The sequence below is a fragment of the Microcebus murinus genome, chromosome 4, assembly GCF_040939455.1.
Source record: "Microcebus murinus isolate Inina chromosome 4, M.murinus_Inina_mat1.0, whole genome shotgun sequence".
NCBI classification, from domain to species: Eukaryota; Metazoa; Chordata; class Mammalia; order Primates; family Cheirogaleidae; genus Microcebus; species Microcebus murinus.
In genome coordinates this window covers 51,919,926-51,946,541 of record NC_134107.1, presented here as the reverse complement: position 1 = coordinate 51,946,541, position 26,616 = coordinate 51,919,926, and the positions used below count along the sequence as shown (strand labels likewise).

Genomic DNA, 26,616 nt, shown 5'->3' with positions numbered 1-26,616 from the left:
ACACATACATTTGTCAGTTTATACTTTTTGGCTATTATGAATAATACTGCTGTGAACATTCATGTACAAGTTTTCACGTGGACATACATTTTCACTTCTCTTGAGTGTATACCTAGGAGTCTTGTTAATTGCTGCTCATATTTTGAGAAATCACAAGACTCTTCCCAAGTGGATGCACCATTTTTTATTTACACCAGCACCATTTTATATTTGCATCAGCATTTTATATTTGAGGGTTTCAGTTTCACTACATTCTCACCATACTTTTATTTTCTTTTTGATTATAGCTATCCTAGTGAACATGAAGTAGTATCTCAGAGTGGTTTAGGTTTGCATTTCCTTGATGGTGAATGATAATCTTTTCATGTGCTTGTCCATTTTGAATATCTCCTTTAGAAAAATGTCCATTCAAATTGCCCATTTTTAGTTGTCTTTTTATTGTTGAAATACTAGAAATATTTATATATTTTAGATGCTAGGACCTTTTCATATATCTGATTTGCAAGAATTTTCTGCCATTAAGGTTATTTTTTTCACTTTCTTGATTGTATCCTTTTGATAAGATTTTAATATGTCCAATTATTTTCTTTTTTTTGAGACAGTCTCACTGTTGCCCCAGCTAGAGTGCCCTGGCGTCAGCCTAGCTTACAGCAGCCTCAAACTCCTGGGCTCAAGTGATCCTTCTGCCTCAGCCTCCTGAGTAGCTGGGACCACGGCATGTGCCACCATGCCCAGCTAATTTTTTCTATATATTTTTAGTTGGCCAGCTAATTTCTGTCTATTTTTAGTAGAGACAGGGTCTCACTCTTGCTCAGGCAGGTCTTGAACTCCAGACCTTGAGCGATCCGCCCACCTTGGCCTCCCTGAGTGCCAGGCGTGAGCCACCGCGCCCCACCCAATCTGTTAACTTTGAAAGTAGGCTTTTTCTCAAGTTATGTTCAGTTAGAAACTTTATAGAGTTTTTATCATTATAAAAGTTTCATGACAAAAAATTATATAAGTTAAGGAATAAAATTAACCACTCTTCTAATAATTAAACACCATTGCTGTTAACATTTGCCATAATGGCTTTCTAATCAAGTGATGTAAAAGCATGTAAAAATGTATTGAGTGTTTTTTGTGGGTAAATTTCTAGAATAAGAAATTTGGTTATGGATCTTTTGGTTCAAAGAATCAGAATAAATGTATGTTGTGACATGGGTAGTCATTTTTAACACTGGTATATCTATTTTCAAATTGATGGTATATTTCGACCTGTATCAAAATAATTATTGTTTATGTTTACAGAAAAAGATCTATAAAGATCAGATGGAATACATGTTGCAGAATCATGTATTCCCTCTCTTCAGCAGCGAACTAGGCTACATGAGAGCAAGGGTATGTTTTAAAGCTGAACTAATTTATGTATTTATGTCTTGTAATGAATAACTTTTTTTTTAATTGACAATAATTATACATATTCATGGGGCATTGCAAATGAATGGTTCTTTAAATTTTATTTTATTGTTTTTTGAGACAGAGTCTCACTCTGTTGCCAATGCTAGAGTGCCGTTGCGTCAGCCTGGCTCACAGCAACCTCAAACTCCTGGGCTCAAGTGATCCTCCTGCCTGAGCCTCCCAAGTAGCTGGGACTACAGGCATGCGCCACCATTCCCGACTAATTTATATATATATATTTTTTTTTTTAGTTGTCCAGCTAATTTCTTTCTATTTTTTTAGTAGAGATGGGGTCTCACTCTTGCTCAGGCTGATCTGGAACTCCTGAGCTCAAATGATCCACCCACCTCGGCCTCCCATAGCGCTAGGATTACAGTAAATTTTATTTTAATGATTTAGGGTACAAATGGTTTTTTGTTATGAATGACTATGTGGACTTTTATATTGAAACATTTTAGTGTTCACTTTAAAAGCCATAGTTTATTTTAGACTTCTGTTTAATGTAAATCTTTAAATGGCTGTTTTAATGTGTGCATAGTTTCTATCTATGACTGGTAGCAGTGTCTGTCTGTGTTTTGCATTCAGATCTTGCTATCCACACAGATGTCATGCAGCCAAAGAGTAACTTGGGATCATAGTACTGGTCTAGTGTTGTCTCTTGTGACACATCTACCACTGGCCAGCCTCCAAATTCCCGCACACAGAACTCTGGGAATAGAGATGAGTGTGAGGAAATTTAGTGTAATGCCTTTAAAGTAACTCACTGCATTTTTTGAAAAGGCTTGCTGGGTACTTCATTATTTTTGTGAAGTGAAGTTCAAAAGTGATCAGAACCTTCAAACAGCCTTGGAGCTTACAAGAAGATGTCTTATTGATGATAGAGAAATGCCTGTCAAAGTGGAAGCTGCTATTGCACTTCAGGTGTTGATCAGCAATCAAGAAAAAGGTAAATGATTTGTATATTAAGAACAGTGAATGTCTTTACACATAATTATAAAAGGCATAATCCTAGAAATTGGGCACACTTTGTTTTAATGTGAAAGTACTTCTTTTTTACCCTTTGGTGTACATTGCTTCAGGTTTTAAGAAGTTTTAACTGTTTTGCCCCCAGATTTTTTACTCACTTTTTTTTTCTCTCTTATAGCTAAAGAATACATCACACCATTCATCAGACCTGTAATGCAGGCTCTTCTTCATATTATAAGAGAAACAGAAAATGATGACCTTACCAATGTAATTCAGAAAATGATCTGCGAATATAGTGAAGAAGTTACTCCTATTGCAGTAGAAATGACACAACATTTGGTATGTTTTTGAGCCTGTCATTTATACGAGTATTTTGATTTAGCTCTTAGTATGTTCCACGTAGCATGTTACAAGTGGCTTGCCGTACTTACCTTATAGCAGATAATTCACAAATACTATTCCTTAGCCCATGACAGATATTTGACTTAATTCTTATACAATCTTGTGTAAGGATTGTGTAATTCTTACACAATTCTTAATTCTTACACAATCCTATGTGTATTCCTATTTCATACAGAGAAAATGTGAGGTATAAAACGACTAAATAAATTGCCCAAGCTATACAAGGTAGGGATGGGATTCATACTTCGGCCTCTGTAGTATATGTTCTTAACTACTACCTCTGGCTATAACATGACTGTCTGTGTAGTTTCCTCAAATACTCAAAACAATTGATTGAACTTTACAAAAGATAGCTCAACAAACCTGTTGATAATTAAATATACCTATATTTGGGCATTGCCAAATCTTAGTAATATTAATGAAGGTAGTCATAATATTAATCACTTTCATTGCCTTGCCTCATTTAATCCTTACATAGTCTGTCTATGAAATCCTCTATGTGACATGTCAAGAGAGGTCAAGTAGCTTGTTTGAGGTCATCCAGTGAGTGGCATAACAGGACCATTTGATTATGGGAGCTCAAGCTTTTACTTATTATTTATCATTTGGAGACATTGATTTATCATGGTATTCCAATGAGAACATTTTAAAAATTAAAGTCTTAGACCAAAAAGTGTTTATAATGCTTCAGTGACAAACCTGAGTTGTATTCTCTTAAATCTAGGCAATGACATTTAACCAAGTAATTCAGACTGGGCCAGATGAAGAAGGAAGTGATGACAAAGCAGTTACTGCTATGGGAATTCTGAATACAATTGACACACTTCTTAGTGTAGTTGAAGATCATAAAGAGGTAAGAAAATGACCCAGTATTACACACTCTGTTTTTTGGAGGGCTCTAACTTATATAACTCTCTGGTCATCTGGTCATCTTGTGTACCTTGATTTTGCTTTTTTTTTTTTTTTTTTAAGAGCCTCCCTTCCTAGCCTAGGCTGTAGTATAGTGCTAGGATCATTCATAGCTCACTGTAGCCTCTGACTCCTGGGCTCAAGTGATCTTCCTTGCCTCAGCCTCTTGAGTAGATAGGACTACAGTTGCACACCACCATGCTTGGCTAATTTTTTATAATAATTTCATTTTTGTAGAGACAGGTCTTGCAATGTTGCCGAGCCTTGTTTTGAACTCCTGGCTTTAAGCAATCTTTGTACGTTGGCCTCCCAAAGTACTGGGATTATAGGCATTAACCACTGTACCCAGTCTTGAGTTTGCCATTTTAAAATATTTCTCTTTTGTAAGGATAAGGTTAGTACCTTACAAATATTTTACATTCTAAAATAATAGATGGAATAGGAACCAAATATTTGTTTTATGATCTCTTTATCTTGGGGCTTGGGGTTCTGGCTCACTGCTTTGTTGACATTCTCAGATACTGAAGTATGATGATTACCAGGAAAATGTATTCTTCCTAGTTTTCATTTTTTAAAAAATTTATTTTAAGGCCAGGCGCGGTGGGTCACACCTGTAATCCTAGCACTCTGGGAGGCCGAGGCAGGCGGATTGCTCAAGGTCAGGAGTTTGAAACCAGCCTGAGCAGGAGCGAGACCCTGTCTCTACTAGAAATAGAAAGAAATTAATTGGCCAACTAATATATATAGACAAAATTAGCCGGGCATGGTGGTGCATGCCTGTAGTCCCAGCTACTTGGGAGGCTGAGGCAGGAGGATCGCTTGAGCCCAGGAGATTGAGGTTGCTGTGAGCTAGGCTGACGCCACGGCACTCACTCTAACCTGGGCAACAAAGCGAGACTCTGTCTCAAAAAAAAAAAAAAATTTATTTTAAAAAATTTGGTGAACCATACATGACAAAATTTACCATTATAACCATTTTTAGTGTACAGTTTATTAAATACATTTACATTATTGTGCAACCATGACCATCAACTTCCTTGTTTTTTTCTTTTCCTATTGTCTTTTGGAAAAGAATTGTAATCATGGGTTTTCTTTCTTTTTTTTTTTTAGACAGTCTCATTTTTGTTGCTGGGCTAGAGTGCCGTGGCATCAGCCTAGCTCACAGCAACCTCAAACTCCTGGGCTCCAGCAATCCTTCTGTCTCAGCCTCCCAAGTAGCTGGGAATACAGGCATGTGGCACCATGCCGGCTAATTTTTTCCTATGTATTTTTAGTTGGTCAATTAATTTCTTGCTATTTTTAGTAAAGATGGGGACTTGTTCCTGCTCAGGCTGGTCTGGAACTCCTGAGCTCAAATGATCCTCCCACCTAGGCCTCCCAAAGTGCTAGGATTACACGCCTGAGCCACCGCACCCAGTTGTGATCATGGATTTTTAAAAATGAAATTATTTGAAACATACAGAAGAATAAAGAACAGAGAAAGATATAGCCATTACCTCTTTTTTGAAAAATTATTTTTAATTATTGTGGTTACATATAGTTGTATATACTTATAGGGTACATCTGTTTAACTATCTAATAATATTTTTTCAGCCATTAACCATCCCCACTTTATCCACTTCCCCCCTGTCCCCACTACCCTTTCCAGCCTCTGGTAACCATCAGTCTGCACTCTCTCTCCCTGAGGTCAATTATTTTAATATTTAGTTCCCACATGTGAGTGAGAACATGCAAGCTTTGTCTTTCTGTATTCGGCTTATTTTACTTTAATGTAACCAGTACCTCTTAATCACCACTTAAATTTGTTAACATTTTATCATTTTACAATATTTCCTTTAGATTTTATTTCCATTAAGAAAAACAATTTTAGGCTTGGCTCGGTGGCTAATGCCTGTAATCCTAGCCAAAGCAGGAGGATTGTTTGAGGTCAGGAATTGGAGACCTGCCTGAGCAACATAGTGAGACCCTGTCTCTACTAAAAATACAAATATTAGCTGGAGGCTAAGCAGGAGAATTGCTTGAACCCAAGAATTTGAGGCTCAGATAGCTATGATAGTGCTACTGCACTCTAGCCTGGGTGACAGCAAGGCTCTGTCTCAAAAAAATAAAAGGAGAAGGAAAACAATTTAATTTTTTATTTTTATTTTAAATATCTTTAAAATCTTAAATAAAGATTTTATTTTTTTCATTTTTTTATCATAAAGGGAATTTAAAAAAAACAATTTTAGATGAAATTAAAGCCCTCAGGGAACCACTCTTCTCCCTATTTACTTCCTTCCCCTAGAAGTAAGCACTATCATGAATTCGATGTTTATAATGCTAATATATCTCTTATCCATAAGCAATGTACTATTTTCAGATTATCTGCAAGTTGCCTGTAAACAGTTTTTGTATTCTGTGTTATAATTGGAGATAGGCACGAGCCAGGAGCAATCCAGTAGCTACTTTATTTTTAGCAGATGAATTGTTTATTCTCTTTGAGGAATTCAAAATGTAATAAGTGCTATGTAGTTGAAATGGATGTCTTGCTTCTATGCCTGATTAGTAGATATTATTGTACTCCCCCAACCTTTGAACATTCCTACGGCTCTCAGAGATTTGGGGTCCAGCCGAGGACCATACTGACAATTATAGAGGAATTTGTATTTCCTGTCAGTCTTGAATGACTTGGGGCCTGAGTTCACATTCCATGGTTCATTATATCTAATATAATTTGAAAAATGGGGGTAGGTTAAGTATAATAGGGATTACTATTAATAGGACCAATGCCTTCCTTCAGGTAATTTCTCTGTAAGTCACTGACAGTGACTTTTCAATTACATTTGGGTTGAATTAATCTATGTTTACACACCAAAAAAATCTATAGGCTTTCTTCAGAATGGTTGTGGCTTTTTTATTTTCATAGTAGTTTGAACTTTTCTGGGCGTTTTTTGTTTGTTTGTTTCATGCCTTCAAACGGGATTTTATTATTTATTTTCCTTTTGTTTTTAGGTAAACTAAGGTGCTTATTCCTTGTGTTTTACTCATTAGAATGGTATTTCATTAAATTTCAATCTCAGACTGGCTCACAATTTCATAACATACAAGTCATTTTAAAACCAAGACTTAGCAATGATTCAACAATATTGACTTTATATTTAAGTATATTGAATTACAGTATGCATTATTATAGTAATTCATTAAGTATGCTGCAATTCCATATTATTTTTTTCTTCTCTTTTAGATAACCCAGCAACTTGAGGGAATCTGCTTACAGGTCATTGGTACTGTTTTACAACAGCATGTGTTAGGTATTATACCTCTTATTGTGCTAAGAATTTAGTGCTGTTTTACATAAGTAAGCATTTTCCTAATGACTAAGTATTCTCTTTTAGAATTTTATGAAGAGATCTTCTCGTTAGCACATAGTTTGACGTGTCAGCAAGTATCTCCACAGATGTGGCAGCTACTACCCCTTGTATTTGAAGTCTTTCAGCAAGATGGTTTTGACTACTTTACAGGTAAGCAAATCAGTGTGGATATATTTAGGATTTCCCCCCCATTTTGATTTATTTGTAGCTTTTCATTTAAGCATATACTTTTGAATGTTCCTACTGCTTCATCATTTGGATAAAGTTATCAGTAGCAATTAATGCTCAAAGATGACACATGGTACTGATTTTTATTATATATTTTGATTTAGTTATTTTAGGTTTGTTCTTCATTAAAACATATACCCATACCTCCTCATAGTCTTCATGTAAATGAATGTGTGTGTGTATATATAACCTTTCTGTTTAAGTACTAAATATTCACCTTAATAATAGGTTCATTTCAGCATTTAATTATAAATGAATACATTTTAATTCCAAATGAGTGTTAGAAATAAAATGATCTCATAGATTTGCCTTCTTGTTCTAAGTAAAATTTTCAGAAGCAGAGATAAAGCATTTGTATTAGTAAAGATATGTGACTGGTGCTTTTTATTAATACAGATATGATGCCCCTTCTCCATAATTATGTAACAGTTGATACAGACACACTTCTGTCTGATACCAAGTATCTTGAAATGATATACAGTATGTGCAAAAAGGTAGGTTATTTTTATATAATACGAGATTTCATGAAGCTACTGCTATGAAATTTATGAAATTGTAGGCTGGGTGCAGTGGCTCACAGCTGTAATTCCTCCCAGCACTTCGGGAGGCCAAGGCGGAAAGATTGCTTAAGGCCAGGAGTTTGAGACCAGCCTGGACAACATAGCAAGACCTTGTCTCTACAAAAAAATAATAAAAAAAAAATTTATCTGGGTGTGGTGATGCATGCCTATAGCAAGACCCTGTCTCAAAACAAACTAAAATATTTTAATTATAACAAGAGGTGGAGGATAAATTTCTCCCTACAGTTTGCTTGGGGAGACATATAATTGATCTGGGGTCCATCAGTATTAAAGTCAATATAATCAGTAGCATTTGAATTTCTGTCATTATTTGTTACAGGCCATTAAAAAATGATTTGGGGCCAGGCTCGGTGGCTCACGCCTGTAATCCTAACACTGGGAGGCTGAGGTGGGCAGATGGCTCAAGGTCAGGCGTTCGAAACCAGCCTGAGCAAGAGCAAGACCCCGTCTTTACTAAAAATAGAAAGAAATTAATTGGCCAACTAAAAATATATAGAAAAAATTAGCTGGGCATGGTGGCGCATGCCTGTAGTCCCAGCTACTGCGGAGGCTGAAGCAAAAGGATTGCTTGAGCCCAGAAGTTTGAAGTTGCTGTGAGCTAGGCTGATGCCACGGCATTCTACCCAGGGCAACAGAATGAGACTCTGTCTCAAAAAAAAAAAAAAGATTTTGCCCTATGAAGTTTTAGAAGTTCTTGTCCTTCATTGGTATCTTTCCCCTCTGAGTACTTAAGTCACACAATAATCATGTATTTATGTTATTTATCATATACCGCTAATTATATATCAATACTATGGGAACAGATATATATCTATACCTCTATTGTTCTTTTTCAGAACCCTTATGTGTACATTTACAGTCCTAATGCTAACCACCATCAAGTTCCATGTTCTTCATTTCTTGTCTGGAGTTTATAGGGCAACATTTGCTATCAACAAACTCCCCTACCCTCCCACCACTATTTTTTATTTTATGAGACTGTGTGGAGAAAATGTTTTTATGGAAATATCAGCTTCTTGTTTTTTTGTAGTTCTTTACATGAGAGCCAGATATCCTTGAGAAGGGTTAGTTGTTTTAGCTACCACCTTTGTATGAGAAGCTAGCCGTTGTCAACATGCTGTAGTCCAGAATGGTACCCACAGTCATTCCTATTAATTAGAATACCTTAAGTAATTCTCAAAGTTTGTACATAGGAAAAGGAAATTGTTTTTCTGATTTAAAGATTTCATGAAGCCTCACTGCAGCTTATATTGTGTTGATTAGGTTCTTACAGGTGTTGCAGGAGAAGATGCAGAGTGTCACGCGGCCAAATTGTTAGAGGTCATCATTCTACAGTGTAAAGGGCGTGGCATTGACCAGGTTAGTGAGGCCAATGATGATTCATATTTGAGTCTTCAGAGAGGAAATCTCCTTCCACAGTTTTTTCTTTTTTGGGCATTTGTTATATATTTTGTATGTTGTTTATTGTGACACCTAGAATAACTTTTTAAGTAGTCAGTTTAAAATTTAACCCATGTATAGTAATGATCATATGTTTTCATATATATAGAAATATGACTGGTAAGTTTTACGGCTAGTTAACATCATGCAAGATAAATTTTGGTAGGTTTAATAATTAAATTTTCATGGTCAATTTTAAAGGGAATATTGTGAGGGCATAATTGATGTGTTAAGGTGGTAATAGCTCCATGAAGATTTGAGTTTTCACCAAGATTAGATTTCCCAGTGAACAATAAATATTGGTAATCTAACGGAATGAAAGGATTGAGGCAACCAATAAGTTAATATGGGTAGGATACTTAAAATGCTCTTAATTACACTCTTAGCATATCTTGTTATCTTTCTTTACAGTGCATTCCCTTATTTGTTGAAGCAGCTTTAGAAAGACTAACAAGAGAGGTTAAAACAAGCGAACTTCGAACAATGTGTCTGCAGGTTGCAATTGCAGCTTTGTATTATAATCCACATCTACTACTAAATACCTTAGAAAATCTTCGTTTCCCTAATAATGTTGAACCGGTTACAAATCATTTTATTACACAGTGGCTTAATGATGTTGACTGTTTCTTGGGGTAAGTGACATAAATTACAATTTTACTTATTATGTTTGCTTTATGAGCAAATTCACTTATTTAAGAAAAAGAGAAATTATTATAATATTTTTTTTAGGCTTCATGACAGAAAGATGTGTGTTCTTGGACTGTGTGCTCTTATCGATATGGAACAGATACCACAAGTTTTAAATCAGGTTTCTGGACAGATTTTGCCAGCTTTTATCCTTTTATTTAATGGATTAAAAAGAGCTTATGCCTGCCATGCAGAACATGAGAACGACAGTGATGATGATGATGAAGCTGAAGATGATGATGAAACAGGTAAGAGATTTTTGATGGAAGAAGCCAAAATTTACCTACATAAATTATCACTGGGCTGGGTGTGGTGGCTCACGCCTGTAATCCTAGCACTCTGGGAGGCTGAGGCAGGAGGATCTCTCAAGGTCAGGAGTTCAAGACCAGCCTGAGCAAGAGCGAGACCCCGTGTCTACTAAAAATAGAAAGAAATTAGCTGGCCAACTAAAACTATATAGAAAAAATTAGCCGGGCATGGTGGCACATGCCTGTAGTCCCACCTCCTGGGGAGGCTGAGGCAGAAGAATCACTTGAGCCTGGGAGTTTGAGGTTGCCGTGTGCTAGGCTGATGCCATGGCACTCTAGCCAGGGCAACAAAGTGAGACTCTGTCTCAAAAAAAAGAAAAAATATCACTGGACTTACCTTGTCTTCTGGTCCTTCTCCCAAAGAAACGTCGGGTCATTGCCAAATGTTCACATGTTCACTCATTGATAGAAAGACTTCCTTAGACACTTAACATAATGCTTGGTACATAGCACTAAATAACAAAGGTACACATGTCATTATAGTAACTATTATAAGATATATAGTCTCGTTTTGTTTTGAGACAGAGTCTAGCTTTGTTGCCCAGGCCAGAGTGAGTGCTGTTGCCTCAGCCTAGCTCTCAGCAACCTCAAACTCCTGGGCCCAAGCAATCCTGCTGCCTCAGCCTCCCAAGTAGCTGGGACTACAGGCATGCACCACCATGCCCGGCTAATTTTTTCTATATATATTAGCTGGGCAATTAATTTCTTTCTATTTGTAGTAGAGACAGTCTCGCTCTTGCTCAGGCTGGTTTCCAACTCCTGACCTTGAGCAATCCGCCCGCCTTGGCCTCCCAGAGTGCTAGGATTACAGGTGTGAGCCACCGCACCCAGCCTAAGATTTATAGTTTTTAATGTTGGCTAAATTTATCCTACCATCTATCATATCATCTATTAGTGCTAAAAACTAAGTATTCGTGTACTGTAAAATTAATTAGATGCTGATATATACATTTTAACTATAAGACACTGTAGACTACAAGAATGTAAATATTTTTGCATTGGTTTAAAAATAAGATAGCTGTTTACATTTTTGTTTTTTATCATTTACTAACTTAGCCTGCCTTTTGAAAAAATCTCACAAAAGGTTTTGTGGGTATAACTCTGTTACTTTACTATAACTATTTGGTTTGGTATATATTACAATGCCCAGAGCATACCAAGGGCTGAATCTCATAATATGCAATCTTTTTTAACCCTCTGATATTACAATTATATTAAATCATGGTTGGATTTTTTAGACTTAACGAGAATTTTTATTTCTATTTATTGCTGAACATGTATTTAAACACCAATTCCTGGAATTCTTTCTTGCATTTATTTAGTTGTGATTTGTAATTTACTGAAAGTGATTGAGATGATTGCCACTTCATTCAGTAACAAAATATTTTAGTATTGCAAAAGTACCTATTTTATGACTTGGCAGAGGAACTGGGGAGTGACGAAGATGATATTGATGAAGACGGACAAGAATATTTGGAGATTCTAGCTAAGCAAGCAGGTGAAGATGGAGATGATGAGGACTGGGAAGAAGATGATGCTGAGGAAACTGCTCTGGAAGGCTATTCCACAATCATTGATGATGAAGATAACCCTGTTGATGAGTATCAGATATTTAAAGCTATATTTCAAAGTAAGTCAACTTGTTATATGTTGATCCATTTCATTGAATGAATCTCTTCTAGTTTCTCTCTGCACCTTAAACAAAGGGTTTTGGAGATATCAAACCTGAACTAGAAAAGGATTGTTAGGCAAAGTAACAAAAACTATTTCTAGGCTGGGCGTGGTGGCTCACGCCTGTAATCCTAGCACTCTGGGAGGTCGAGGCAGGCAGATTGCTTGAGGCCAGGAGCTCGAAACCAGCCTGAGCAAGAGTGAGACCCTGTCTCTACTATAAATAGAAATAAATTAATTGCCCAACTAATATGTATAGAAAAAATTAGCCGGGCATGGTGGTGCATGCCTGTAGTCCCAGCTACTTGGGAGGCTGAGGCAGCAGGATTGCTTGAGCCCAGGAGTTTGAGGTTGCTGTGAGCTAGGCTGATGCCACGACACTCACTCTAGCTTTGGCAACAAACAAGTGAGACTCTGTCTCCAAAAAAAAAAAAAAAATTATTTCTAATGTTGCTATAGGGTTTCTATGCTCTTTTTTGTTTTGTTTTGTTTTCTGTGGAGTTTCTGAGTATTCTTTTCTCATCCTATTAATTTTACATTTAGTTTGTAATTAAGAAGGATGTCCATCATAGGAAAATAGTGTAGTTTTAAAAAGTTATACAGTGACAATTCTCTCTTTCCCACTTTGGATTCCCAGTCTTCCAGGAAGCAACGCTCTTACATGTGTATCTCTTTGTTATATGTCAATGTATTTGTATATGTTTTTTCCTTTCCAAACCTACACTTATTTGTCAGAGAATGTGACCATTTATAACATAAAATCTTAAGATTCTCTTTTCTTTTTTTCTATGTTCTGTGATATATTAATCAGTTCAATCTGTCATTACTAATTAGCACCTTTGGTATAATCAAATTTTTAGCTTTAAACAGCTAATTTAACCCTAAGAGTTTTGGATTTTATGTGCCTGCGTAGTCGTAGTCATAGACTTTTCCAGGAATGTCTTACAGTGTGTGTGGCTTCTAGACTACTAGTTGCCAGTTTGGTTTTTACAATTATTTACTTCGATTTCAAGAAGGTATAATATCTGTATTCTACCATCCAGTTTAAGAGATTAAATTGCTACTATCCTTGAAATACCCTTTCCTTCTAGAGTTAACTACTGCTGCATATCATTTTTATGCATTGGTCACTTTGACATAGAATAAATTCTCTGATAACCAAGGATTAAGCCCACGACAAAGCAGGGGTCTTTTTTTATTCATTGTCTTTTTTTTTGAGACAGAGTCTCCCTCTATCACCTGGGCTAGAGTGCCATGTCAGCCTAGCTCAGAGCAACCTCAAGCTCCTGGGCTCAAGCGATCCCCCTGCCTCAGCCTCCTGAGTAGCTGGAACTGCAGGTCACCTGTAGTGCCACCATGCCCAGCTAATTTTTCTATTTTTAGTATGTGAGGGGGCATCCTCACTCTTGCTCAGGCTGGTCTCAAACTCCTGAGCTCAAGCAATCCTCCTGCCTTGGCCTCCTAGAGTGCTAGGATTATAGGCGTGAACCCCACAGCACCCGGCCAACAAAGTGGTTTTGATGCAAGGTTGCAAAACAACAAACAGATGGTTTCTGAGCTACATGGCAGCAAGAACTGATTATGGTGCCAAGAACTACTCACTTGGTTTGTCCACATGTCAATCCCTAAAGGATGGTTTTTACAACAGGGCCCCTGTATAGTTGTAATAAATAGAAAAAAAAAATCATGTGATTTAGTGTCAGGTTTTTCCCTCCAAATACATCTCTTAGTACTAGTACAGGAGAAAATCAGTTTACATTTTTGGCATTACTCTGTAGAAATTTATTTTGTGGAAACCTGTTACTACAGAGAATAGTTTCTCAATTGTACACATACACACATGTAGCTACTTAATTGAAATAGGAAAAACTTAACACCATTTTTTTAGTATATATGTATATCAACTTGTCTAGTGAATGTTCTTACTAAAGATTTTGAGATTTTAACACCTAATTTTGTGACATTTTGGGTAAATTTGTTCTCTGTTTCTGACAGATTGAGTTTGACTATTATTTAGGCCATAGTATAAAAATATGTGACCATTTTAATTCTAACTTGAGAACTGTAAGTCGCCTTTCTATGGAAGAACAATAGATACATTGAAGAAAAAGTTTTAGTAGGCAAGACTAGAAAAAATAAGGCACTTATTTTGTATCATGCATCCTTTTCCTACATCTACTTAATGCTTCTCATTTTTGTTTTTCAATTTAGGGATTTATGAATTCTAACCAAAGTAACGTTGATCATTTTCAATTTAACTCAGAATCTTTTAAGAAGGTTGGGTTAATTTTATTCTTGAAATTCCCCTACTTTTTTATTATGTAAGGACTGAATCCTTATTTGCTAGAGAGATGAATTATAAGAATGATTAGATTTTTTGAGGCATAAAGGTGAATGAATTTTTATCCTTATATCTTTTGTTTTACAAATAAGGTAACTTTAGAAATTATTGGGAGAATATAAAATAGATCAGAATTTTAGTGTTGGGAGAGGATGGAGTAGGAGACACAGAATAGAAAGAAGCTACTGGACAGAGTTGTAAGGACATTAAATAGTAAGAAAAAAAAAAAGAAAAAGAATCTACCAAGCCTCTCTTATTAATGTTCTTTTTCCCCCTTGTTTCTGTTTTGATAGCTATTCAAAATCGTAATCCTGTGTGGTATCAGGCTCTGACTCATGGTCTCAATGAAGAACAAAGAAAACAGTTACAGGACATAGCAACTCTGGCTGATCAAAGAAGAGCAGCCCATGGTATGTTAGTCAACCAATTAATGACTTTATATATAGCTTTTAAATTTTATGGAAGGATTTCAAATTATATAAAAGATACCGTTGTTGCAAGTGGTAGGAATTAACTCTAATCTGAGGAATTTAATATAGGAAAAATGAGTTTTGTTTTGGCTAGTTTATTTTTAAGTGTAGTCAAAGACTACTTTCAGTGTGTAGTGGCTTTAATTGCTTAAGCTTGTAGTGATGGTTAGATAGTATAAAGTTCTGTTACAAGGGGAAAAATTAAAAAGTTATGAAGTATCTTTTTTCTCAGAAGCATATTAAAAGCCCAGACATGTTTTCATCTTTAACATTTCAGTATGTGTTTTTTAAAAATACATTTTAGATTATGTATAGTCTAGCAATTTTCTATAGGTTTGAATACCATTAGCCAAACTAGCTTTATAGTTAGTCAAAAAAGGGTACCCTTTATAAATAAGGCATAGCATTCTCAAGTATGTTATATTTTGGGTTTGCTTGCATTTGATTTCATTAGAGATTGTTCCATTTAGAGATCAGACCTTACTGATGTTTTTACTCAAAATAGGGTATTTAAAGATTATTTTCTTCAACAATGGAAGTGCAAATTGGCTAAGTCTACAGCATACAATAGGAGAGATTATACTCTCTACATAGTGCTTGCCCATATATATTTGGAGCTTTGGAACTGCCTGGCTATCATTGATACTATTGGTAGTTAAGCTATTGACTTATTAGTATCTTGTCAATTCCTCCTCCCCTACCCCAAAGTTAGTAGATGATTAGATACTCTATTAAAATTTCACTGATTTGTTTTCTAGAATCCAAAATGATTGAGAAGCATGGAGGATACAAATTCAGTGCTCCAGTTGTGCCAAGTTCTTTCAATTTTGGAGGCCCGGCACCAGGGATGAATTGAGTTTATCACTTTCTTTCCTGCTGTGTGATTGTAGTGAAGAGCTTACGTTCCTCCTAGTAGTGGTTCCAGAACTGGTTCATGTTATCTACTCTAAACTAACTGATCAATAGATGGACAAAAAAACCCAAGAGGTAGGACCTGATCATGCAACCTGGCACTGGAAAAGAAACCAGAGGGATTTGGGGGGTGGGTAATTTTGGGGTTATTTTCTTTATTTTTTGAAGAAAGTAAGATCCTGACTGAAGCTTTCAAGTGACACTGTGGAAATCTGCAACAAGAGGGGATGTCATGAAGGCAGCTTTTCTTTTTCTGAGGAAAAAATAGGCATGGGCTACAGGACTATTTAAAATGTCTCATTTACAGTATATAAATCTCAAAGGTAGATGTAATTTTTACACGTATGAGTATTTGTCCAATTTCTGTCTCTTCCTTACCATTGGGTATCTATTCTTTATATGTAAATAAGATAAGGTAATCTGATAGCCTTATTCAATCTTCATCATTTTCATTCATCAAAGATTGTTCCTATGTAGATTATTGGACGTTTATTGTAGCACTACATAACTGATTAAAAAAATCTGTAAATGAATTAGCACTTTCATATTGAAACAAGCCTGCTAGCCTATGTATAAAATAGCAAAATGTTTGCTGTTTATAAAAAGAAGGGATGTAATGGGGTGGGGGGCAGGGGTAATTTCAAGTTATTAATTTAAAAATGAACTAGCAATTTTGTACCTGGTGACTTTGTGGTACACTCACCTCTGATTGTGACTTGAATTCGGTATGTAAAAAGGGGTTAGTGATATACCTTTGCTGCTAAAAATGGCAACTCCCTCTGTGTCCTGTTTTTTCTTAAAGCTCTCAGTGTACAAGTGGATATTTGGATACAAGACCTTAACTGTAAACAAGTAAGAAAGGTGATATCTGAAGCATGTAAATTGGATATAAAGTTCTACTCTTAAAGAGTTGATCTAAGAGTATGGCTAAACATCTATATATGCAATCTATTAAAAGAACTTAATTCGGCTATTATGTCTTGATTTGATTGCAGTTTTTTCCCTGTTTATAAATTTTTTTCCTTACTGGCCTGTTTTTATCCTGTACCTATAAAGTGCAAAATGCACACTTAAAATTTGATTTTTAATACCTGCCCACTTACTTTCCCCATCTCCTCTACCCCTCCTGTTGATTGTGGTATCTGATCTTAACTATAGAGGTTGAAGGCACATGGTTCCCTCCAAAACCACTATTGATACCACTGCAAAAACCAGCCCAGCAACAAGACAGTGTAGAGAGGTTGGCTTGCTTCCCTCTCTTCCTAACTGCATGTTGGAAAATAAGCCTTTATTGATCTTAAACATCTGTCAGATGAATCGTACATTGGGTTATTTTTTATATACATGTATACACACAATATTTCAAATTGAAAACAACATCTCAATAGAGTCGAAACTATTACATGCTGTTATCTAAAACAGATTAGAGCATTTATAACTGTAAAAATGAAACAAATACACATTGATATTTAAAATGCATAATTAAGAAAATCCATTGGTGTTGTGTTTTTCTTGTATACCAATAATTAAGCCACTGCTGTTGGCAGTGTTTGGTTTTCTACTTTAACACTGAAGGAGTGAGAGTATTTCCTATATTTATGAATTTACTAGTAAAATCTTGGCAAAAAAAGAAAAAAATTAACTAAAACGTGTGGGTGAAAACTGTTAATCAAGTGTGTTTCTACTCCCTCCCCCACAAGTTGGACACCAACTGTATACCTAGGTTGCTTAAAGGGATTTCACTATTATATAAAATCAATAAAACAAAAATGGTAGTTGTATATATGCAACATTGTGTACAGAGGGGATATTGAAAAGTATTAAAGAAACATTCTCGTCTTCCTTTACCTTTTTTCCCCTAATACCTAGTCTACTTTTTAAATTTTCAGAATCCATTGCTCTTTGAATTGATAATTCCAATTTTCACATTATTGTTATTGGAAAATCATATCTAATAAAGGTTTTAGTTATTCCCATATAAAGTATGAAAATTCTCATTTGCTGAGGTTTTGCTTCAGGAAAATGTATTGGCATGTCTTTGAGAACATGTTTGTCTCTTGTGTCACATAATCCAAACTAATCTCCATTTATAGACTTTAACTTAAAATTAGACCTTAATAATTAAACTATTTAGTGTTCAAATGGTAATTTCTAATGTATCAGATATATATCTTAATTTTTATGATTTCATTTATCTTAACATCAAATTAGTTTGTTATAGATCATGAATCTTAATATGTGTTAGTTTCTAGATGAGGTTATAGAACTTTTGGAAAACTTTGAAAGTTTATCTTTGTTAATGACAGGCATTAGCATAAAATCACTTTTTTATAAACTTAAGCAATCCATGTTTTAAAAACCCTATCTATTATCAGTATTAAGTAAAGAAAGTTAATCTATTTCTCTGCAGGTAATAAAATAGTGGCACGCTGTATTGAGATAGTGACTAGTGCTATATACTCACCTCTGGAAGAGACCAGAGTAGCTATTCAACCCCAGATGTAGCCCTTGGAGCATGAAGAAAAAGGCATCAAGAATTACATTAATATGACTACTATGTCTTTGGCAAAGATTTAACAATTATTTTCTTAAGCATAATAGACTTACTATGTTTGTAAAATGAATGACCTAAAATTAAAACTCAGTTCTCTTCTATGTAGTTGAAATTTTGATAATGATTATCTGTGACCAATTATTAGCGTCTACTTAATTTCAGCTTTTACCCTTTGTCAGATTGGCTACCCTTGCAGTAGCCCTTCATACTTTGGCTTATAGTAAAGAAAGGTTTGCATGTGTTCCTAGAAAGGGATGTACATGCAAAGCAACCCCCAAATGCCAAAGGAGCTGAGAAACCAAAGAATGAAGGCAGTCAAATCCAGTTTGTTGGTATACGAGGATTTGTTAGGGGAACTTGAGGACAAAAGTGTAGTCTTAGGCAGCTGCAAGACAGTAGATCTCTGTACCACAACCCCCCTGACCCAGGGTTTAAATCTGGGGGGGAAAGTGTATGTGCTCTGGAAGGAATGTGTAGGTGGCTTAGAGAATGCTGCTGGCATCACAGTGTACCAGCATCAAGGGTTGTTTTGGTGGAAGAGTGAAACTTGCAGTGAATAGGTTTTCCTACATAAAGAATAATATATGTGGTTGGGTACAGTGGCTGATGCCTGTAATCCCAGCACTTTGGGATGCCAAAGAAAGAGGATCACTGGAGGCCAGCATTTGAGACCTGCCTGGGTAACATAGACCCTGTCTCTAAAAAATACCAACAAAAAATTTAAATTAGCTGGGTGTTGTGGCATGCACCTATAGTTCCAGCTACTGGGGAGGCTGAAGCAGGAAGATTGAGTCCAAGAATTCAAGGTTACAGTGGGTTATGATTACACTACTGCATTCCAGCCTCAGTGACAGAGTGAGACCTTGTGTCTAAATTTTAAAAAGTAATACATCAGCTAGACATTATGCAGGCATTCCCAGACTTAGGGTTAGTCTAGCAGATTCGCATTTAATATAAAATCACTCTTGATCCCAAAGCATGTCAGTTTACATGGAAAGTGCTCTTGGAGATATTACTGTAATCTCTATAGGGGGAGAGGGAAGAGTTATCTAAATAAATCAGACCCCCTAATTAGAGAAGACTCTTCTAACAGAATATTCTTTAACACAAACATAATACTTAATATTTAAGTGGACCTGGAAATCCAAAGACCAACATTAGGAGCAGATTAAACGGTATGTTCCTCCAAAAGTCTTATAGACCCAGGCTGTAACTCAGCTCACTAAAGTGATTCAGTGCCAGTACAGGCCCCTCATCCTTTGTGTACAGTAGAACACATGGCCCAAGACAACCACCATTTAAACTTTGAATAAACAGAAGCGATGAAGAGATATATCCCTGCCCTTTAGGGACCAGTACAGCAAGCTGACACATTGTTGCCTCTTAATATAAAGAGTCAGAACATACTCATATGACCATGACTATCAAAAGAAGCTGGGCACTGTGGTTCTTAAAAAAGGGAGGTAGGTACCCAGCTAGAAATGCAACTCTGAAACAATGAGATACTGCTTCACACCTAGTAGGTCTATAATAAAAAAGATGGACAGTTACAAGTATTCATGAAGATGTAGAGAAGTTGAAACCCTCATACATTACTGATGGGATGTAAAATGCTTTATCTGTTGTGGAAAAACTTTATCTGCAGTTTCTAAAAAGGTTGAAAATGGTGTTACATGTACATATGTAGCAATTACACTCCTAGGTATATATACCAAGAGAAATGAAATGTGTCCACAAACTTGCCCAAGTGTTCATATTAGCTTTATTAATAATTGCTAAAAGATAGAAACAACCCAATGTCTACCAAATGATAAGCATATATCCATATCATCAAATATTTGGCAATAAAAGGGAATGGACATCCTACAACCTGAGTGAGCATTGAAAACATTACACAAAGTGAAAGTCAAACACAAAAGATACCAGTAATATGAAATGCCTGTTAAGGTCTAGAGCATGAGAAAAGACCACCTAAAGACGGAATTAAGCCAAATTGTGAGTCTTTATTAGCTGGCCAGCAACTACTTCCTGTACCATGAGAGGCAGGCACAGAGAACAGAAATGAGCCAGGAAAAGCCAGCTCTTTTAAAGGTAAAAACCATACTCTAAAAAAATCTAATTCTGCAAGCACAGTTACGAAAGCATTAATCTTAGCTACAATATATACGTATCTTGTTTCAGCACAATCGAGGAGGGGTTGGAGCCTTGGGGTGGGTTGGTTTTGTAGGAGTCACCAGCTATAGCTAAGATTTAATTCTGAAACAGTATGACTACAGACAACATTAATCTTAGTTAAAATACCTTTCGCTTTCTGTGATCTAAGCTGGAGTGCATTCCATGGGCACACGAAGCATGTCAGGCATGGGATCCAGGGCATTTCAACCCTGGACTAGGAGCTATATCTTGTGGGCAGTTGTGTGCCATACACCACTATCCTTCCCCTTATTTTCTAAACTTATTCGTACTAGCAGGAGCAAGATGGCAGGTCCAAAATCAGATAAGGGTCAGCTGAAAATTTTCCACTCTCCTAAACAAGCAAGCATAATACAGAAGTTAATGACTGGTTATTGGATACCTATGGTCCCTAAGCCCTAACAATGCCCAGAATAGGCATTTCATAACAAAGTTAGTTTTCCCCCAGAAACTAGGGGGAAGAGGGAATAGGGAGTGACTGCTAATGGATATGGGGTTTCTTATGGGAATGATGAAAAATTTTGGATTATATAGTGGTAACTGCACAACCTTGTGAATGTATTAGAAACCACTGGTATGGGGCCAAGGTGTGGTGGCTCACGCCTGTAATCCTAGCTTTTTGGGAGGCTGAGGCAGGAGGATTGCTCAAGGTCAGGCATTGGAAACCAGCCTGAGTAAGAGCTAGACCCCGTCTCTACTAAAAATAGAAAAAAATTAATTGGCCAACTAAAAATATATAGAAATTAGCCGGGCATGGTGCTGCATGCCTGTCCCAGCTACTCTTGGAGGCTGAGGCAGGAGGATCACTTGAGCCCAGGAGTTTGAGGTTGCTGTAAGCTAGGCTGACACCATGGCACTCTAGCCGGGGCAAGAAAGTGAGTCTCTCTCAAAAAAGAAAAAAGAAACCTCTGGTGTATATTTTAAAATAGTGACTTTTATCTCGACTAAAAAAATAATTTTCACAGGTTTCTTAAAAGTAAGTCTCAAACTTTTTTGGTTAAAATTCTCTAATAAGTAACATGAAATGTTTATGTTATGCATTTAATGCAAATTAAGAACAATTCTAATAGTTATGCAGAAGGAAGAAGGTCTTAGAGGTCGCATTCTCCCAATATTTTGTTTTGCCATCAGTTCGTTTGTTTTCTAAATCCTGTTACCTTATCAGACAAGTCCTATCTGGCGCCAAGGTCAAGGGGGAAACCTTAAAATGCTTTTTTTTTTTTTTCTGTAAATGTTGCATCTTTGTATCTTTCAATGTAACATATAATATTAAGAATTTAAGACTGAGCTCAATTTTTTTGCCCCCAAATCTCACAGCACTTAAGTCTTTTTCCATAAAAATGAAAACCTGGATGTGTTCTCACTTTGTCTCAAGAGTATGTTTTCCACCCTCTCTCTTATCTACACTGGAGTTCTCTTGCCACAGCCCCAACCCCTGAAAAGTTTCACCTGCTCAAAGTTGTCTCCACCCCCTCCTTGGATAACAGCATCTCTCAACTGCTGAGCTGTAGTGGCGCTGAGACAACCCGAGACAATGACAGATGAGGATCTCAGCATCTTGGCAGTCACATATCCCCTGACCTCACTTGTCCCCAGCTGCAGCTTCCAAACCAGCGCCACTTCAAGGGACATCAACATAGCGGCCGAGTTCACTGGGGCTGGGGCTGCCACAGTTGGCGTGCCTGTCTCTGGGGCTGAGACTGTATTTGATAGTCTCATCATTGGTCATACCAGGAATCCTTCTCTGAAGCAAAAGCTCTTCTACACCATTCTGGGCTTTGCCCTCTCAGAGGCCATGGGGCGCTTTTGCATGTGAAGGAGCCCTCTCCACCTCCCATAGTTTTCTCCTGTCTCATCTGCCTTGCATGTTTCTTTTCCTATACTTCCCCAGGCAGACTGGGGAAAGTGGTTTGCTCAGGGTTTGACAGAGGAAAGGTAAGGAAAAAATGTATGTTTTCCCACAAAAATAAAATGATGTTATAAACTGTTTTCACTCCTAGACTACCCACTGTGTCATTTTACTTCTGAAAAATGCACACCTTGTATATTAATGAAGTTAATTGGTTGTCCTTTTATCTTAAACGTTCTACTTTGGATTTAAGCAAATGTAATTAGCAGCCAAAATGAAAGCTAGATTCTGTGGAGGTAGCCAGCCAGTTGCAAAGGGACACCTTGAATTTTCAAGGGCTTTAGAGATTTATAGCATTTTATAAATTAAAGAGTATATTTTCCTCCTACTTTGCCACCAAATAAACTTAATATATATTACCACAACTGGCAAACCTTGGAGCTCATTTAAGAGACACAAGTTGTTTGATATTTTCAAAGGTGGAACAAATGGAGTCTACACATAGTCCTAGAAAGCTGGTAAGATGGAAAAATTACTTTCATACTGGAATTAGCATTGATCAGCCTGAAATGAGGGAAATCATACAACTAGTCACTAACAATACAAGCAGTTGAATTACGCCTACAGTTATGTCAACACACGTATGGAACATTTTAAGTAACCTAATCATACAATGCTTCTAAACAGTTTTTTTTTTTTTTTTTTTTTGAGACAGTCTCACTCCATTGCCCTGAGTAGAGTCCAGTGGCATCTGCCTAGTTCACAGCAACCTCAAACTCCTGGGCTCAAGTGATTTTCCTGCCTCAGTCTCCTGAGTCACTGTGGACTGGGACAACAGGGGCACACCACATCGCCTGGCTAATTTTTCCATTTTTAGTAGGTGAGGGGGCATCCTTACTCTTATTCATGCTGGTCTCAAACTCCTGAGCTCAACCAATCCTTCCGCCTCAGCCTCCCAGAGTGCTGGGATTACAGGTGTTTGCCACTTAGCCCGGCCCAAGTTGAGTGACATTAACTAAATGAGTTTAGTCTACAAACCAAGGTTTAGTTTACAAACCAAGTTTAGTTTATCAAAGTGCAAAGTGCTTAAAAACCACTGTTGTAAGACCATAATGGAGGAAGTGGGGAGAGATGGGCTAAAACTTATTAAGCACTGGGAATGCATCTCTGATAGGCATTATGCTACATTCGAAAACCAACATCATCATATAGCCTCCAATCACATTGTGAAATAGGTGGTTTTATCATACAGATGAGGCAACAAGTTCTGAAACAAGTGACACATTTATAGCCACAGCTCCCCACGAAGAATAAGCCACTGGTTTGGTTTTAAATTCTTAAGTGTTTTTAAAAAATCTTGGCCGGGCGCAGTGGCTCACACCTGTAATCCTACCACACTGGGAGGCCGAGGTGGGAGGATCGCTTAAGGTCAGGAGTTCAAAACCAGCCTTAGCAAGAGAGAGACCCTGTCTCTACTAAAAATAGAAAGAAAATTGGCCAACTAAAAATATATAAAATATATAGAAAAAATTAGCCAGGCATGGTGGCACATGCCTGTAGTCCCAGCTACTCGGGAGGCTGAGGCAGGATTGCCTGAGGCCAGGAGTTTGAGGTTGCTGTGAGCTAGGCTGACACCATGGCACTCTAGCCCGGGCAAGAGTGAGACTCTGTCTCAAAAATAAAAAAAATCTACAAATCCACGATTAAAAAATTCACAAATTTGCAGAAATAATAAGTTAAAGTCACCTATAATCCCTTTTCCCAGAGATAACTGCTTTTAAGAGTTTAACACATTTCTCTTTTTTCTATACATATACTACTTTATGGTTATATCATTGTACAAATATGCCTTAATCAACCAATTCTCCAGGAAGTTTTGAGTTACTGAAAGAAATGTTTTAGAAAACATGATGATAATAGTTTTTGAGGGGGACTAGAGGAAATAAGTTCTTATTTAGGAAGTTCGGGAAAATGGTCCTGCTATATTTAAGAGCCTGGACTAGCATTGACAGAGAAAGATTTCCAAGCCATTAATTTGATAGGATGTAATCAAGGAGAGGAGAGGTGATTTGGGGAAAATCTAAAGATTATGGATGGCCTTTAATACTCTATACATTTGAGCTCTGTCCTTAGTCACTAGTAAATTCTACCTGTGTCAAATCAGAATTAAGGTTTCTCTCTGAATCAGATTACACTTATAGCATCCTATCCACCACCACCAATTTGCTTTTTATCTGAGCTCTCAACTTCTCTGTAACAAAGGGAATCTATTTTATTTTATTATTTATTTATTTATTTTTGAGACAGAGTCTCACTTTGTTGCCCAGGCTAGAGTGAGTGCCATGGTATCAGCCTAGCTCACAGCAACCTCAAACTCCTGGGCTCAAGCAATCCTCCTGCCTCAGCCTCCAGAGTAGCTGGGAATACAGGCATGTGCCACCATGCCCAGCTAATTTTTTCTATATATATTAGTTGGCCAATTAATTTCTTTCTATTTGTAGTAGAGACAGTCTCGCGCTTGCTCAGGCTGGTTTCGAACTCCTGACCTCAAGCAATCCGCTGGCCTCGACCTCCCAGAGTGCTAGGATTACAGGCGTGAGCCACCACGTCCAGTTTATTTTATTTTTTGAGACAGTCTCACTCTGTTGCCTGGGCTAGAGTGCCATGGCATCAGCCTAGCTCACAGCAACCTCAATCTCCTAGGTTCAAGCAATCCTTCTGCCTCAGCCTCCAGAGTAGCTGGGAATACAGGCATGTGCCACCATGCCTCCAATTTTTTCTATATATTTTTAGTTGTCCAGCTAGTTTCTATTTTCTTAGTAGAGACGATGTCTGGCTCTTTCTAAGGCTCGTCTCAAACTCCTGAGCTCAAACGATCCTCCCGCCTTGTCCTCCCAGAGTGCTAGGATTACAGGCGTGAGCCACCCACCCGGCCCAGGAATTTGTGTTAAATGAGCAAAATCCTTCAGTTTCAAGTAACCTAATCCAATTTTATGCGTGACATTAAAAAGTAATCAGAACTATTTCAAACTTCTCCAGGATGTGTTCGAACAAAGCTCAAATAAATTCCTATTCCCCTTCGAATAGCATTTGGGTACCAATTATGCCTTGGTTAGGGTCCGCCTAATCGATAAAAGGGCAACACTGCATCTTCCACGTAGACTCAATTACAAATCAAAACATTTTAACTAACCTCACTTCGAGGGCTGGCCATCTTTAACTTTTGATTTATTCCCATCTATTCCATAATCACCTGAAATGCAAGACGCCAAATCAAACATCATCCTATTCTCTCCCTGTTTTTGTATGCAAGACCCAAATCTGTGACAGGGGGCCAACCTCCTTATTTTCTTGGTAATTCGGTTCTACTAATACGACTAGCGCGTCTAATTTGACAAATCTTGCATCGAGTCACTTCATCTCATCTTTACTCGGCCTAGTTGCCAAAGCAAACTTTTACCGATTCCCTCCTGAAATGACTAGTATTTCCAATGGTTTAGAAAAGGGTTGACAAGTACTACAAATGCCACAATCTACTTGTACTCAGTTTTAGGGAGCCCGATTGAATGCTTTCCCCATCCTTTTGACTTTCCTTTAATTCAGACAAACAAAAAGGAAGAAAACATGCAAAAGAACGCAGCGACACCATTTCAGACGGCTTCAAATTTTGAGTAGAAACTATGTGAAAGCACAAAAGCATCCGTAGTGTCTCCCAGCTGGGTCCAAGACCACTGCCCCGTCCCGTAGCCAAGCTCCGCCGGAGTTTCAGCAGGAGAGGAAGGTTCACCCTCCCACCGCATGGTGATGGCCCCGGAGACTGGAGAAGTGCAGGGAGGCTTGGAAGCCAGTCACCGGCATACAGCAGCTCTCGGGAAAACAGAGCCCTGGCCTAACACCACGGGCCTCAGCCAGCACTGAGAGCCTCTAGGGAGTAGTTAGGCCTCTCATCCTGTCCTACCCCTCCTTTCTACTTCCCTCCCAACGGGAAGACATTCAGCAATCGCTAGGCTAAGCCCAAGTGGTCTCCAAAATACGCTCCGGCAAGCCCACAGGGAGATACAAGGCAACCTCCTCGCCCCTGTGGGGAAAATGGCGCCCGTCACCCCTTCTCCCTCCCGGGTAATCACAAGGACCAGCCTCCCTCCCTCTCTACAAAATGGCGCCTCCCGCTGAGGCCCCAGAATCGGCATAATTCACTTGTCAGTGAGGTGGTGTCGGCCTGGGACCAGCAGTTCTGCCAACCAGTCAGACACAGGAGCTTTGATTCCGCACTTTGCGCGAGCCACTCAGGTACGGACTGTAAGGCCAGGATCGACTG

General features: G+C 37.6%; 1 protein-coding gene, 1 long non-coding RNA gene and 1 other non-coding gene across 3 annotated transcripts in view; 2 read left to right on the top strand and 1 right to left on the bottom strand.

Moving 5' to 3' along the window:
- The window catches only part of IPO7 (importin 7), a 50,768-nt gene extending 34,090 nt beyond the window's left edge, over positions 1-16,678 (top strand). The window contains exons 13-25 of the mRNA XM_012784008.3: positions 1,288-1,377; positions 2,218-2,383; positions 2,582-2,742; positions 3,530-3,658; positions 6,938-7,004; positions 7,089-7,214; positions 7,689-7,786; positions 9,137-9,232; positions 9,725-9,945; positions 10,043-10,248; positions 11,732-11,938; positions 14,614-14,730; positions 15,549-16,678. Coding sequence (XP_012639462.1) covers positions 1,288-1,377; positions 2,218-2,383; positions 2,582-2,742; positions 3,530-3,658; positions 6,938-7,004; positions 7,089-7,214; positions 7,689-7,786; positions 9,137-9,232; positions 9,725-9,945; positions 10,043-10,248; positions 11,732-11,938; positions 14,614-14,730; positions 15,549-15,646 — 1,782 coding nt within the window. The 3' untranslated portion in view covers positions 15,647-16,678. The remainder of the gene's footprint in view (positions 1-1,287; positions 1,378-2,217; positions 2,384-2,581; positions 2,743-3,529; positions 3,659-6,937; positions 7,005-7,088; positions 7,215-7,688; positions 7,787-9,136; positions 9,233-9,724; positions 9,946-10,042; positions 10,249-11,731; positions 11,939-14,613; positions 14,731-15,548) is intronic.
- On the top strand, positions 1,958-2,141 carry LOC142870814 (small nucleolar RNA SNORA23). Its single transcript, XR_012919145.1, has one exon. It is a non-coding gene; the product is annotated as a small nucleolar RNA SNORA23 (small nucleolar RNA).
- LOC109730664 (uncharacterized) lies at positions 16,320-26,609 on the bottom strand. The gene is made up of 2 exons (XR_012918967.1): positions 26,496-26,609; positions 16,320-18,209 (listed from the first exon to the last, which is right to left on the bottom strand). It is a non-coding gene; the product is annotated as an uncharacterized LOC109730664 (long non-coding RNA).
- Between the last annotated feature and the right edge of the window lie 7 nt (positions 26,610-26,616).